This window comes from Anoplophora glabripennis, unplaced genomic scaffold, assembly GCF_000390285.2.
Source record: "Anoplophora glabripennis isolate ALB-LARVAE unplaced genomic scaffold, Agla_2.0 scaffold5, whole genome shotgun sequence".
Classification (NCBI taxonomy): Eukaryota; Metazoa; Arthropoda; class Insecta; order Coleoptera; family Cerambycidae; genus Anoplophora; species Anoplophora glabripennis.
In genome coordinates, this window is record NW_019416525.1 from 722492 (window position 1) to 737647 (window position 15156).

Below are 15156 nucleotides of genomic sequence, written 5' to 3' on the forward strand. Positions count from 1 at the left end.
CCCTAGGTTTTTTCATTTTTAATGACCCTTCGAACAAGTCATGTGATGAAAATTCTTCCTTTTTTTACAAAAAATGAGAATTAAAACATATAAGGATAAACGCGACGAAAGTTAATTTTCATCCAAAAATACCTTACAATTTCTTGTTTTGAATGGAATTTTATCTACTTTTTTTTACTATGAAGCAATACCTATACCTATCTTTACTAAAAAAAAAAACTAGGGGCAAAATTGTTTATTAACGATTTTTTTGCATAAAATTTTCCTTTTAAATTTTTTAAATAAGCTGTTTCCATGGGAAATTCTATTCTCTAAATAATTTTTCCTATGAACTATAGCGTTTTTTTATATATTCAATAGCCTAAAAGTAGAGGTTCGAATTTCGAAAAAAATTGAGTTCTTTATTCAATTGGAAAAAATGAAATCATGAAAACAAAGTTAACTAAAACAATTTTTGATAAACAATCAATATTTAGAATAATTTCCTGACCATTTACGTATCACCCTGTGTATTACATAAAATATCTGCTGAAGTTGTTTGCCTTGCGTGAATTTTATTTGTTGTAATATTTAAAAATAATGTAATTTTGATATAATTCATAACTTTGAGTCAGAAATATGCAACTCTGAACGCACTAACTTGTATACTTGGTTGCAGCGTTTTAAAAGTTCTCCATTAAATTGAATTTGTTTATAACTTCAGCATTTTAAAGCTAAATCTTATAAAGCACGATGTTACAGCTTCTTTAAAAAAATATTACTGCTTGCTGAGACTTTAGCGGTGCTGTTTTCATAATTAGAACATTATTTATAAAAGTAAACAGTGCTGACTATGAATTTCAGGTAATAGTTACATTTATAATGAAGGACTGTCGTTTTATTACCCAGTAAAGGCATCCAATAAAGGAAATATTAAAAAAACGCGAGATGACGGGAAGCTGACTTTGCTAGAAATAAAACTGTTTCCAACTAAGCGCAAACCGTCTTAAAATCGACAGTATATTTTAACGGTAATACGACACAGAAATCCACTATCTGACTCCTCTTAAATAGCGTTAAACACTGGTCGGTGGCCAGATATAATTCTCGTTACAGTAAATTATACCCTAACTGTAAGAAATTGTTAAGAAATGAAATACTGGGATGTATTAATGGCGTACTGCAATTATTTTTATGTATAAATAACATGCAAACGCATGTCGTTGATGCTTGAAACTCTACATAAAAAAATATTATTACTTGACACAACAAAAACTCTTGCGATAGAATTATCTAAGTGCCTCATAGCCAAAAAAACTTTCAAGTCCTATAGGTACACATACTAAAGTCTATCTGCATTTATTAATGCTCGAAATTACATTAATTCATTTGTGCAAGACTATAACATTTAAAGCTGAAGAGAATAACCCAATCAATTGTATGAACAACAGGTTCAAGCTATGTAAAAGTAGTTTTATTTGGATTATATCTTAAACAATATCATTTTGCGTATAAAAAGTTAAAAACAATATAAAATAATGCTATGCTTTCCTTCTAAAATGGTAAAGGGTCTGTAGCTCTGGGCTGCCTGTCGCTATTAACGTCTTCAGGATCCCCACTGCTCGACTCCAGGTTGTTATTTAATTGATTATCGTTAATATCTGATACGGGGAAGGAAGTACCTTCTGTCACATTGATGACCCTGCTGTTTTCGGGAATGCTGACGGGAACTGTAGCACTTGGAACCACCGTCGACGTTGGTAGTACGTGACTGATGGATACAGAATCTTCAACGGAGCATCTAGAATTGTTTCAACTTAATAAATACGAGAAAGTTTAGAACAAGCTGTTTTCGTCCCGCAACAAAACAAAAATTGACAGATTGGAGACGTATCTTCTACTTAATTACCTTTCTAGGTTTTCGGGAAGCTGCAAGGGCCTACATCCCTTTACGGAATAAGTCAGTACAACTCTTGGATCGGTTACCACGGTTGTCACTAGTTCGGTACGCACCACAGTCACTGTAGGAGCATAGATACCGAGATATTCCCCCCAGCCGAGGGGAGTGCTCTGTATGGGATCAGATTTCGATTCGGGTGCTAGTTGAGTGTCACTGAAACATGAAAAAACCGTGACAACAAGGCTAAAGTGATAAAGAATATTTGTAATTATAATTAATTTACAAGGAAACCCAAAAATATTGTTTAAAAATAACTTCTGTTATATCTTACTTTATTGGGGTCTCATTAGTATCTTGCCCCACCTTCGGGAAGTACAAAAACCTGACGCTTCTACAGGGAGGAAGGGTAGCGTCCACTTGCACGCAAGAAGAAGGTACCACGGACGTCACTGTGCTAGTGTCCACCACAGTAACAGTGTACGTGCCTCGTATAAATCTTGGATCGCGTTGCCCGACATTTTTACAGAGCACTGTGTGTACTAAAAAAATTTTTAGCAAAAAAAACGTGAAATAGTACATTTTTACTGTTCAAAGGACGATTCGAGACTAGCTTGGCGCGGTTCTAGAAGGGTATTTATGTAAGGGTGTGTATCTACCTGGATGATATAAGGTGGCACAGATTAAAGTTGTGGAAAGTGAGGAATTTAACAAGGGGTAGTTTCTAGGGTTACAAAATTCTGGTGGTGTTTCAGAGAAAGATTAAATTAAAAGTATACATTTTAAAATTGTGCATGTATAAACAATCAAAACCAGTGGTATAGAAAAAAAAAACGCTACTAATGTCGGGAAAATTTCACGACCGTACAGCAACAGAAAGGAACGGCTGTAAACAATTTGTTTATTCCCAAGAAATACAGTTGTTTCACGAGTGAACAGCGTCAAATTTAAAAATATTTGTAAGTAAATTTGGTCCGCCTTGTACTGTGACAAGGATATTGTTTATTTAGCCCACGAAAAGGTATGTACCTAATTGTCATTTACTGATAGATTGTTCAGGTATGATAGTTTTTGGTCTGTTAATGCAGTTTTGGTGTAAATTACTTATTTATGAGTTATCGTGAAAATATTAGGATAACATTTTTGGAGTAGTTTCAATTTTTTCGTAGAATATTTTAAGTAAAGTGAAATATTAAACAGAAATAAATGCCAATACAAATACTTTTACAAAATTCGTATACCTTGGAAAAGTCTCCAGTATCCTTATAGTAAAATGGCACATTATAGAATATTATGCTTATAAGAACAAAGAACTGCAATTTAATATTAAAGTTTCTAGGTTTATTGCGTTTTATATATTAAAAACAGCCTTTCTTAATGGATGCAAAGAAAGTAGCGATAAAGATTATGATCATATTAACATGAAATTATTTCAATTTATAAGTAACATATTTACACATCTTCTATAAAAAAAAACTGGTCAGGAGTCACCTCACCATTTATTGCTTTAGAAATAATAAAAATTTTAAAAGTTAGAACAGATTTTTCAAGACATTATCCTATTTTATATTTCAAATATTTTATTTATGATTTAGATTATTGAAATGCCGAATTTATATATCTGTACGTGTAATTTATTTTGATTTTATTGGACTCGATTTTATTTATTTAGCGGAATAGAGTGTAATTGTAGTATAATATCACGTCATATAAAGTTCATCAAATAAACCAAAATTTTTGACGAGAGTAATTAAATCAAATTTATATTTTTTTAATTTCTACTTTTTCTAAACCTTGTCGATGAACTCGTTCAGAACTTATACTAGCACAGTTTGTTGAAAACTCCCCATTACAAAAACCATAAACAAACACCATATTTGCATACTGTAAAGAATAAATTATTGGCATTTTGTAACACTTTGATCGTGCAAACGTGTAATCAAATGTTAAACTATTGCAACATAAAATGACGCTGACAATAAGTATCCTACTTTTGACCTTGGAACATGACATACTCTGAGTTCAAATTTTTTAAATTAATTATAGGGAAACAAATGCAATTCGCATAACAGCATTTAAGTTTTTTCTTATTATTTTGACGTGTAGGGTCCATAGAGCTGGGTATAAATAAACGTAGGTATTTTTCATTTAGTCCTAAAATTATGTTTCGTTCGCGGAACATTGGACACCCTGTATAGAAAAATTAAATCATAAAGTTTTTTTACGTACGAGTATATTTGTGCGACTCCGTCCATCTAGCTATCAAAGTACCATTTGGACAACAAAATAACTAATATATTATTTTACAAAGCGCATAGAGCAACATTTTATTTCTGTATGTTATATTCTTGGAGTACTGTAATATATCCAGAGGTGTAATTTGCTGTTTTCTGTCAGTCAGGCGAATAATGGCCATCATAAACATATAGCATTAACTAAATTGTTAGCAGGCGTGTTACTGCTTCCCATGTCGCTTGTTATTACTGCAAACGGCAAAGTTTTAGGGAAAGTAGGGAACCTATATACGGAGGTTGTCTTGCAGAAGCTGAAAACTGCTAAACTGAATCGATTTCTTTGTTCTTTGTTGGAAATAATAGCACCGTATTTTTTTCCTTTGCTACCTATTAATTTCCAATTTAGCGCACGGGCGACCTACTCACCTACACATTTTCCTTTACTGGGTTATAACATAACTATAATAACAATAATACAACGCAAACTACAAGTTTTCCGAATAATCTTATCTCCGAAATAATTGCGTTCATTTTAAGTAAATATAAGCGGGACCATATTAACTTTTGGGTTGTTATAGTTACTGGTATTGAGTGTGGGTGAGATGTAACCTAGAAAGTGTATTATATCTTGAGTATCACCATTGTATAAGTAAATACTTATACAATGGTATCACTGCTACTCAATATTGATGATTAGACCAAGAAATAAAGGTGAAAAATCATGGAGAACTCGTAAAAATTACTGGGCGTGATTTTATTGTTGGAAAATCTTGGGAATGATAATACAAAGGGCGTCTCATCAAATGGGCCAGAAAAAAGTATAGCGTCATTGTTTTTTTAATCAACAAATAGGTTAAAAATTCGTAACTTTTCGTTCTACGCGTTATTGTAAAAAAACTATTAATCTTAGCAAAAAAGTTCAACAGACGATTTGATCTAGATAAACTCATCTTTAAAATGAGACTTTATACGTTAAAATTGCTTTATAAACAAAAAAGTTATTGCAAAACTAAACGGAAGAAGTGCTTTTTCTTTAATTGTTAATAACTTTTTAAATAATTAATAAAATCTTACCAAATTTTCCCAAAATGTGAGTTTTTATATCCTTAAGGGATGTGCAAAAGATGGGCTCGATCGGTCAAATAGTTTTGCAAAATTCCATTTACTTATCCCATTTTTGCAAAAAAGGCCCATTTTCAAATGACTATTTCGGGGGCAGGGTTATGACTATAACATTCTTTTTGAGCTCATTTTCTTCGAAGGTACACCAAAGTCTCATTTTGAAGATGAGTTTCTCTAGATCAAATCGTCTGTTGAACTTTTTTGCTAACATTAATAGTTTTTTTACAATAACGCGTAGAACGAAAAATGACGAATTTTTGACCTATTTGTTGATAAAAAACAATGACTCTATACTTTTTTCATGACCCATTTGATGAGATGCCTTTTGTATTATCATTCCCAAGACTTTCCAACAATAAAATCACGCCCAGTAATTAATAAATTTCAAAATGTTTCCTTTCCTGATCTAGATGTCTATTTGGATATCTTCGTCAGTATACTCGATCTGCTTGTCCGGCGTTCCCATTGGAATATACCCCATATAGAAATAACTGTATGTATTTTTTATTTAGCACTTTAACACTAAGTGTCAAATGATAAACAAAATGACTCGAGTAATAATTATTGTTATAGGAACTATTATTTTTATTTATCAGGATACTTTGATTGAAATATAAAATTATGTTTTTTAAAATGCTTATAGCTTTTAAACAAAAACGAATCGGACCCATGTTCATATAAGAAAAAATGTGTCAAAGTTTGTCATAGAGTTTGAACACCCCGTATATCATTGTCCACATTGTTTCTGGAATAGCACTTTCCATATTATGAAGAAAGTTTGTAATACAACAATTAAAAATTGTAGGTATTGTTAATAGTTGCATATACACGAATTTCAGATTTAAATTACGCTACTGTTATGTGACAATTATTTTATGTCGGGATTTATATAATTGACGTGTAGGTAATCAAAAGAGATGCACGACTGAAGGCACAATTATTATTGAGAAACCAAAACTGAGGAGCGAAACTTCATTTTCTTGGATATTATTATATTGCTGCAATCGAGTCACTCAAAATATTAATTACGTAAATTCCGTGTATAATTAATATCGTTAGAAGAAAGAAAGAAACGTGTTACTTCAAAAAAAATATATATATATACCATTCGTGGTAACCTATGTAAATATAAATTATTGTTATAACTATTTCTATAAATATGTTTAAAATATACCTTATTTATACACAGGGTGTTTTGAAAAAATTACCATGTATTCGGAGACTGATAGAATATAAAAGAATAGGACGATATTTTCTTATAGACCAAGAAACTATCGTCTTCTGTTTTTGAGATATAATTACGATTTAATAACTTCAAACTTTTCGTTCTCACTAAACATTATATTAAAATAGTTTGTTATAGGAAATAAATTAATGATGATAAATAAACTTCTGTCAAAGTCATCTGTTTGTTCCGCGTGCGTCGTCCATAGCCACTGCGATCCGTCAGACATAAATTTCACTCCTGTTTTTTCAAAAACAGTTTTAAACTGAAATATATCGAAAAGTCCTAAATCAAACAGTAACATATTATATATTTTTGAAAAGAGAAATATTTAACGAAGCTAAGTATGCACTAATATATAGGGCGTTCCATTAAAAAAAATCTTTAATTTAGTGATTTCCATTATTCAATTAATTGTTTCTTCTAATACTGTATTATAAAAATTGATAAAAAACTTTTCTATTAAAAACTTTTTTGTAATTTCAATAATAAACTCACTATAAGTTGTAGTGACTAACCCTGTACAGTCATGGACAAAAAAAAGTTTCCGTGGACTATAAAAAGTTACCAAATTATGGTGTTATTCTAATTACCTTATTACATTTAATTGAAAAATATATAAGTCAAGTCCATTGCGTGGAATATTTGACCGCCAAAAGCAAGAAGGGGTATTTATTTCAACCCAAAAACTATTACTCTATAAATCAATCGCTGTTCAGACTGGTATCCGCCATACTAAATCAGAAACCACAGTACATCGCACATAATTATTGACATAACTAGATTCCCATTGTTTACTCGCGAGGATAATTCAATCAAGACAAACCAATGAACCTTAACTTGCAGTATTATAACGTCCCCCTTAATGACCATCATTAAATCCGCCAAGAAGAGCAGGCTCAACAATCGTGCCTACCGTCCAATTTCCATTCTTCGCCCACCGGACTACTTAAGGAAGTTATAAAGAGCTCATGGTCCGCCGCCGCGTCAGTCAACAACAAATGCCTAACGTCAAGCCAACGCGGAAATGCATCTCCTCGTAATACTCGCGTTCGCGACCGTCCGCGCGAATCTCTACGAGGAATGCGCGAAACTGTACAGCCCCAACAATTACCTTAACTACCTTCCGAATTTACATTTGCCCTATTTGGGGAACGTACCCCTACCGGCGAATCCCCCAAAGGTGACGCCTTCGCCAGTGGTCACTACTAAGGCGGTCAGTATAGTTACGAAGTACGTCTACAAGAATCCGGTGTGCGTGAAGTTCTCCAAACGGCAGAACAGTTGCAAGCAGGACAACGGTGTTAAGCACAAGGGGAACGTCGAGCAGCTTGTTACCAAGGAATATTTCGTAAGAGACAGAGAGTTTGGCGGCAAACGCGAGCAGGATTACATCAGGAGAAATGAGGACGAGTTTAGGTGAGTTGTATCGATATCGTAAAAATTTTAATTATACATATTAACTGCCAAAATTCACTATTTAACTCACTAGAAACAATAACTTTTGTCTAATAAAATAACGCTTCTTATAGGATTAAATATACATCTAAATGCTGTACTAACTTAAATTTTTTTCTAGCTCTTATTACTATAGTTTTTTTTTGTTAAGATTGCAGCGCCATCAGGATCTCGATTACTACGAAGAAGAAGAAGAAGACAGTGACTACAGAGACATCAACCACTTCGTGCAACCTAGCGAAGAACCCAGACCGTCCACTAAAGGCCTCAGGCAGACGCCTTACCTCTCGAACAAACAGATCCACGAATTGTTGATAGAAGACAGACTTGACCAACTAGAAACCATCTTACCGCATTACACTAGAAGAAGAACGTTCGAAACGTCGACCGTCACGGTTACCAAAGTACTGAGTAATAAACGCTCCATGGCGACTTTGATCGTGAAAAATTGTATACCCCAAGGATACGAGCTGTGTTCTCCGAAGAGGAAGAAGAGGAAATCTAAAGTGGCGCGATTTTCAAATAATCGTAATGAGAATCATTATTTTGGCTAGCTACTTAGAATGGTTTTTTGAATCCGTAATCGTAAATTACGTTCCAAAGATAATTTGATATCAATCGTCGTTTTAGTGTATTGATCCAAGTACTTTTTGTCAAATTTGTTTATAATGTAAATAGATTTAGTAGGAAGTGTATTATTTATTTCATAGAAATAGAGATTATTTTAATTTATTGCTAGTTTCCTATATACCAAAATTAAAACAAATGTAAAAATCTGTACTTGACAATGTTCATTCATGGAGAACTAGTAACTAAATAAATAATTTAGGGTATATTTGAAGTATGTGATTGGTGTAACTGCCTAATTTGTAGGTTTATACTGTTCTGTGGTTCGTGGTTTGACATTTGTTGAAGTGATGGCGCTGCGGTTGTTGAAAGTTGAAACGTTTTAAAGCAGTTTGTGATTTGTATATGGTGAAATGTGGATTTATTCCATTTTAATATTATTCTGACTCACAAAGTGAAAATTCTACGGTATATTAAGCTGTCCTTTCAAATAATTGTATCGGGAAAGTATCATTGTGTAAGTAAATTAATTAAATAAAACACTACAAAAAAAACCGTTGGTGTACTTAAAATTCAAACAGAACGTGTTGAAGCTACGAAAATAAGCCGTAACACAAAGGCTTTTTCGCGATTGATAATATTGGTGAATATGTGACTTGTAGTTACTATTTCTTTTTCATTTGATCTTAGTTGTCGTGTGGTTCATTCTCTCATACTACACATACTACAACATACTACTTCACTCGCGAGTACTTAAAAAGAGAAATCACAAATTCCCAATATTACAAGTGATACTAAATAAAAAAGTGATATATTAGAAGCAATGTCAGCAAGACAATTTGTATCATGTCAGTTTATTGTAAATTAATAATCAGATGTTTGTTTGTAGTTTATATATAACCAGAAGATACACAAAAATCACTGATCTTTGCAAAGATAACTATGGAGGGTTCAATTGACAATACATATACTGATTCATTGCACATAAAAATGAAACGCCTAATAACAGAAATAAACAAATACTTAACTGTAAAAACTGAGGATAGTGTATTTTTAATAAATAAAAATTTACAGGTAAGCTTTATTACATAGACCTCAAGAGCTTCTAATTGTTTTTCTTTTAGACATTCAGCGTAACGATAGATATAAATATATTTGATCCCGACACAAATCTGGGCGTAGAATTTTTCATCTGTTTGTACAATCTCTTCGTCAAAACAGAGCCTCAGTCGCAGATGTCGTGGTATTGCGTCGACGTACTATGCAACGCTTGTCGTAATACATCAGCCAGACAAGCTCTGATAGACACCTACAACTTCATTCCAAGTCTGTCGCAATTGTTAGGTGATCAGTTGACTGACGTAAAGAAAAAGAAGCTTCTCAAACTAATGCAGGTCAGCAGTTGTAATATCCTTTCCGAGTTGTATGATTGTTTTTGAATACATTTCAGGATCTTTCTTGCGGAATTAAGATATCGTGGCAAATTCCTCATCTACCGCACTTGTTGAAGACGTTAACCAAATGGGTAGAAAGCCAGGACCAGGAGATAGTGTGCTTATCGTTAGGCGTTTTGGTAAACTTGTGTTACAAGAATTTACCAGCCGTATACACTTTATCGAAGACTATCGACATAAAAAAGTTTTTAAGGTTTTGTCTGCCGCTCAAGGTAAGTGGTACTTCCAAATCTTTTGGAAATAGCAAGTGGACTTTATAATTTTAGGGTCCTATAACGGAAATATATGTATGTAAATTAATGGTAGTGTTGGATTACATGCACGTGGATATACCTAAAAACACCCTAGTGAAGCTCGTAGAACCAACGTTCTTGTCAATTTTTGAGTCTTTTAAAAGCAACGACGCGATAGTGCTTAGGCAGATTGTCGATTTCTTTTTGGATGCAATCAGACCAAGCAAAGGCAAGCTGGTTTTGAGGGAATGTAGTCAGTACGAAAATCACATTGAAAATCTTTTGCAGGTAAATATAATAGTTACCACCTTTACGAACGGGTTTAAACGAATGTTTGTATCGTACATTTTAAGCCTTAACCCATCGGGAATTTAAGAATTTGATGTGTGTACGTTGATTTCCATTTTCAATTGTTACAAACTTGTCTCACGATATTAAATTTTCCATCTTCATCGTTTTACATACCACTTTATAACTTAATTTCTTAGCTGGTGGACAACAGTGCCGGTAACTCCTCAAAGGATTCCGGATACTCTGTAAAAGACAGCAACCCCGAATGCGTATGCGTCATACTGGAATTCATCCATTCCATAATGTGCTTCGATGCTGAATCCGTCACTAGTCTGAATCCTAATATAATTAAGCTGGCCATCAACTGGATAAACTCCGAATTTGTTTCGTTCCAAGCACTCGCCGTCTTAACGAAAATAGTCGAAAAGGTGCTAGAAACGGAAAACGACAGACAAAACAGTGAAATCTTCGAGTCGTTAGTAGCTGCGCTACCGGTATTTCTACTAATCTTACAGTCCAACGCCATTCCGTCTAACATGGAGAGCTGTCGCAGGCTGGGGGCGCTCCTCCAACTTTTGAGGGGTATGGTCCAAGCCGCCAGTACCCGCCCCGGCGTCTTACAAATGCTAAAGGAGGAATTAATCGCGAAGGTGTTTGTACCCTTGCACTCGGAGAACTTGAACGTCGAGTGTTTACCGATCCTCAAGTCCAACGATGTGGGTGTCTCGTCCACGGATGCCGTGGGCACATACTTGTACGCCTTGGGTCTGGTAAACGATCTAGCGCAATGTGGGACCAACTGGCTTGGCCTTCAAAGCTCGTTGATGGAGAATAGGTAAGTTGTAAGGTAAAGGAAATTACGACGCCTAGTTACCTTTTTTTTTATGTAGGAAGGTTCACATGATCATCGCTCAGGCTTTGTACGGCGGCACCACCGAAATAAGAAGCATGGCCTTGGAAATATCTAGACATCCCAATTTTCCCGTAAAGAAAGTAGCCTCTACTTTGGGTATTTTGCGGCCAGAGTTCAGCGAGTCTAACGGTAGGGTTCAAAGATACACCGAGGTCGGTTTTCCGATACTCTCTTTTACTCAGATGGAGAGGCTGGACGATGCGCTGGACAAATTGGAGGTCAGTAAAAGAGATGTCCTAACTTTTGATCTACAGTAAATGCGGGTTTTTTTAGTAAATACATATAGAATTTACGGAGAATGTTGGCAAAGTGTGGCCGCCGTATCTCACTTAATTTATTTTTCTTGGTAGAAATTAATGGGCGACGGCAACACAGCGAGTATTGTGACCTCCCAAGTGATGGAGCTGTACGAGTACAAGCTGGCGACGCTAGGCTACGCAGAAAAATCGGCTCTCGCCAGCATTGAGGCGGCGACCGAGCGGTGCACCCAGCTGCAGCACCGGCTGGCGCAGATAACCGCCGAACAGAATAAGTTGCAGCAGTTACTGTTCCACGAGCAGTACTGCCTGGAGCAGACTATGAAGTCGAACAAGGAATTCAGGGAGCTGTACACGATGGAACAGAACCGGGCGCAGGCAGCTCTGGGTATTGCGTTTTAATAACGTGTCGTTGTAACGGTTAACATTGTGCGCTTTCAGGTAAAATTAAAGTGTACGAAGAAGAAATGAGGAACAAAGAGAAGCTCGTGAAGGAACTTGAATCGCTAGTGAAGAAGGTGGAGCATATGTCGGATGTTAATTCGAAGCTAACGGAGCAACTGGCTAAAAAAGAGCAGGTTATTAATAAGTTGGCGGAAAGTGGCAACAAGTCGGAGAAAAATTTGCAGAAAGCGGAGGATCTCCTGAAGAAGGCCAATTTGGAAAATAAAAAATTGAACTCGGTAAGTCTTTTTTTTTGTTTCACAGACACGACATTTTATTACAGTTCCGTCACAATGTAAAAAAAAAAGAAACGCTGCATAATAAACAATAATTGAAGCACTCCGTATATGGTTTGAAATAATTTAATGGCTTGTTTCTCGCATATATTTTTTAGAACATAACGGAACTCGAGGAGAAACTGGACGTAAAGGAAATGAGATTAGCCGAATTAACGGAACAGTACCATCAAATGAAACACATCATAGATACGATTACGAAAGTGGCGACCAGCTCGCAAGTACCTTGAGCTCTTGTTAAAATCTAACTTGTGAATAATCTGTGATATGTAGGATTCTTAAATCGACTGAATAAGCAATTATTTGTGCCTTTAAATTGGAGATAAATAAGGTTTCAACGTTTATGTTTCATGACGTACATTTTTAGAATCTAGAAACTTTTTATATTTTATACTCGTATATTGCATGAAAATAAATATCATTTTAAAGTACTCACGTGTTTTTAAATAAATCCTTAATTTATGAGGAGTAACTATCACAAAATTTAAATTTTATGCATAAATATGCCGAGGTAATAATTAAAAAGTTATGAACTACCTTTTGCAGAATAGCCTTGGTAAATATAATCGACGAATTGTGACCTACTTCTCATTAGACCGAATTATTCAAATGCCCAAGAATCAAAGTTATCAACAACTGCCTGCTTTCGTTTTAAAGGGTGTCCGAAACGAAACAGCTCATGTCAAGAAGAAGAAGAAGAGCTTAGAAATTTAACCTACAAATCATAAATTGTTTATTTTGCTTTGATTGCCAGGAAAAGTCAAAGATAAAGCAGAAAAATAAAAATGACTCCTGACGGAGACCTTATAATTAAAAAAACTATTTACGCGGGCACAAAGGCAGTTCCTTTTAAAGGTGGAACCAAGGTAGCAGCCAAATTTAAACATAAAAAATAAGCGTTAATTTTGATATGTTTATGCTTTAGATTCATTTCCACTTTCAAGCGAGACTGTGCAACCCCGAGAAAACATTGCTGGACGATTCAAGGAAAATGGGTCAGGGAAAACCTCTCGACTTGGTCTTAGGCAAGAAGTTCAAATTGGAAGTATGGGAGGTTATCTTACAAAAAATGGCTGTTAACGAAGTTGCGCAGTTTACAGTGGACAAAAGTGTTAGTATTACACGTTTATAAATGGCATTTTGTAAGAATTTAATGTCGTTTTAGTTGGTAATACAATACCCATTTGTATCGAAAACGTTAAGGGATTTGCACCGACCAAAAGGCGAACGGAAGACTCATTGCTGCGCAATGACACTGCAGAACGAAGGTGTAGGATATGACGACCTAAACGAGTTTCTAAAACGTCCAACTGATTTGGAGTTTACAATGGGTAATGTTAATATAAACGTTTCCAAGATTGTTGTTGAATGGTGTGTTTTTCAGAGATTTTGAAAGTAGAACAACCAGAAAGTTATGAAAAAGAAAGTTGGCAGTTAGAGGAAAATGAAAAAATAGAGCTAATACCAAAGTTAAAAGAACAGGGAAATGAAGAGTACAAGAATAAGAACTACGGAAAGGCCGCTGAATTGTATGCTAAAGCGGTCGGTATGTTAGAACAACTAATGTTGAAGTAAGTTGTCTTGTGTGGATTTTCATTTGGTAAATATAATAAAAACGTTTTTAGAGAAAAACCACACGATATTGAGTGGAACGAACTTAACGACCAAAAGAATCCGATACTTTTGAACTACGCTCAGTGTAAGCTCTTCGAGGGAGACTACTACGCTGTGATCGAACACTGTACAACCGTTCTAAAGACAGACAAAGGTACGTTTTATTAATTTGAATTTTAGTCCGATTTTAACATCGCAATTTTTCAGATAACGTAAAAGCGTACTTTAGGCGAGCGAAAGCTCACGTCAAAGCGTGGAATATTGAAGAAGCAAAGAACGATTTCAATAAAGTTATGGAGATCGATAAATCTCTAACTTCGGTGGTAAAAAGAGAACTTGCAGAATTAGAAAAGCAAATCAAGGAAAAAGATTGCGAGGATAAAGGAAAATATAGTAAACTTTTCGTGTAAAACGTGATTTAAAATGTATTTGTACGTTAATTTCTATATTTTTTATTTATTTTATAGCGTTATATTTTAAATAAATATTGTATTTAATTGTATATGTATATGTATTTGTAAATAAATCTGCTTTTCAAATTTGAAAAGTTTCGCTAATTTATATAAACTAAGACAATCACAGTTATTATTTTAACCAGATTTTGACAACCGGATATGGGACGCGAGGAGGCTATTCTGCAACGCTCCGCCCTTATGTTAGAACCGAGCGATGAAAATATTATTCTTGGTATTTCCGACGACATTCATCCCTCAAAACAAAACAAATTTAGTCAATTTTATTTTTGTCGTCACAAAAAATAAATAATTTATTTTATAGGACAAGCCACACCTGTGCAGGTAAAAATTCTCCACCCTCACGTGAAGAAATCCAAGATATTGCTGGGTAAAGAGGGGTTATTAACGTTTTACAAGAAGACACTCCGCCCTTCACCTCTGAATTCTCCAGATTGGAGTCCGTTAAACATTTCAAACGATATGAAGTAGAAAAGGGCATACATTTTTTTTACACTACTATAGTACACAGAACGAGATTTTTTTTATATATTTTGTTATTGCATTAGTATTTTCTTATGAATTTAAAATTTTGTATTATGTCAATTTATTTTTTACATTTAACACAAAATTTTATGTGCAAACTCGAAATTTTGGGCTTTGGAAAGAGTGACGGCAAAAATCACCTGTTTCTCAAATTACTCGTACAAAATTAAGATG

The 15156-nt window shown here is 34.5% G+C and overlaps 4 protein-coding genes across 6 annotated transcripts in view; 3 read left to right on the forward strand and 1 right to left on the reverse strand.

Moving 5' to 3' along the window:
- LOC108907489 overlaps positions 1-12764 on the forward strand; it is a 68414-nt gene extending 55650 nt beyond the window's left edge. For 2 of the 3 annotated variants that reach the window (XM_018711207.1, XM_018711206.2), the window contains 9 exons: positions 9372-9556; positions 9607-9876; positions 9933-10148; positions 10203-10457; positions 10658-11295; positions 11351-11591; positions 11724-12018; positions 12072-12313; positions 12469-12764. In XM_018711207.1, coding sequence (XP_018566723.1) covers positions 9425-9556; positions 9607-9876; positions 9933-10148; positions 10203-10457; positions 10658-11295; positions 11351-11591; positions 11724-12018; positions 12072-12313; positions 12469-12600 — 2421 coding nt within the window. In that variant the 5' untranslated portion in view covers positions 9372-9424 and the 3' untranslated portion in view covers positions 12601-12764. Of the gene's footprint in view, positions 1-8838; positions 9000-9371; positions 9557-9606; positions 9877-9932; positions 10149-10202; positions 10458-10657; positions 11296-11350; positions 11592-11723; positions 12019-12071; positions 12314-12468 lie in introns of those variants that run through there. The other variant, XM_018711205.1, reaches the window with a different exon arrangement.
- LOC108907334 lies at positions 1534-4345 on the reverse strand. Its single transcript, XM_018710976.1, has 4 exons — positions 4336-4345; positions 2211-2418; positions 1889-2092; positions 1534-1780 (listed from the first exon to the last, which is right to left on the reverse strand). The coding sequence occupies exons 1-4, from the start codon at positions 4343-4345 to the stop codon at positions 1534-1536; spliced, it is 669 nt and encodes a 222-aa protein (XP_018566492.1).
- Positions 7427-8563, forward strand: LOC108907491. The gene is made up of 2 exons (XM_018711211.2): positions 7427-7876; positions 8067-8563. Exons 1-2 carry the CDS (start codon positions 7485-7487, stop codon positions 8467-8469), a joined length of 795 nt encoding a protein of 264 aa, XP_018566727.1. The 5' UTR covers positions 7427-7484; the 3' UTR covers positions 8470-8563.
- Positions 12765-13081: 317 nt separating the features above from the next.
- LOC108907391 (AH receptor-interacting protein) lies at positions 13082-14456 on the forward strand. Its single transcript, XM_018711054.2, has 6 exons — positions 13082-13236; positions 13296-13481; positions 13536-13701; positions 13755-13941; positions 13996-14138; positions 14192-14456. Exons 1-6 carry the CDS (start codon positions 13156-13158, stop codon positions 14392-14394), a joined length of 966 nt encoding a protein of 321 aa, XP_018566570.2. The 5' UTR covers positions 13082-13155; the 3' UTR covers positions 14395-14456.
- The last annotated feature ends 700 nt before the right edge of the window (positions 14457-15156 follow it).

What these genes read in the sequence shown, in the direction of transcription:
- LOC108907391 (XM_018711054.2), top strand. Translation starts at nt 13,156, where the DNA reads ATGACTCCTGACGGAGACCTTATAATTAAAAAAACTATTTACGCGGGC. An exon ending in TGATTTGGAGTTTACAATGG is followed by an intron (nt 13,702 to 13,754) that starts GTAATGTTAATA and finishes TGTGTTTTTCAG; the next exon opens with AGATTTTGAAAGTAGAACAA. An exon ending in CGTTCTAAAGACAGACAAAG is followed by an intron (nt 14,139 to 14,191) that starts GTACGTTTTATT and finishes GCAATTTTTCAG; the next exon opens with ATAACGTAAAAGCGTACTTT.
- LOC108907334 (XM_018710976.1), bottom strand. An exon ending in ACTAATGAGACCCCAATAAA is followed by an intron (nt 2,093 to 2,210) that starts GTAAGATATAAC and finishes TTCATGTTTCAG; the next exon opens with TGACACTCAACTAGCACCCG. An exon ending in CTTCCCGAAAACCTAGAAAG is followed by an intron (nt 1,781 to 1,888) that starts GTAATTAAGTAG and finishes AAACAATTCTAG; the next exon opens with ATGCTCCGTTGAAGATTCTG.
- LOC108907491 (XM_018711211.2), top strand. Translation starts at nt 7,485, where the DNA reads ATGCATCTCCTCGTAATACTCGCGTTCGCGACCGTCCGCGCGAATCTC. An exon ending in AGAAATGAGGACGAGTTTAG is followed by an intron (nt 7,877 to 8,066) that starts GTGAGTTGTATC and finishes TTTTTTGTTAAG; the next exon opens with ATTGCAGCGCCATCAGGATC.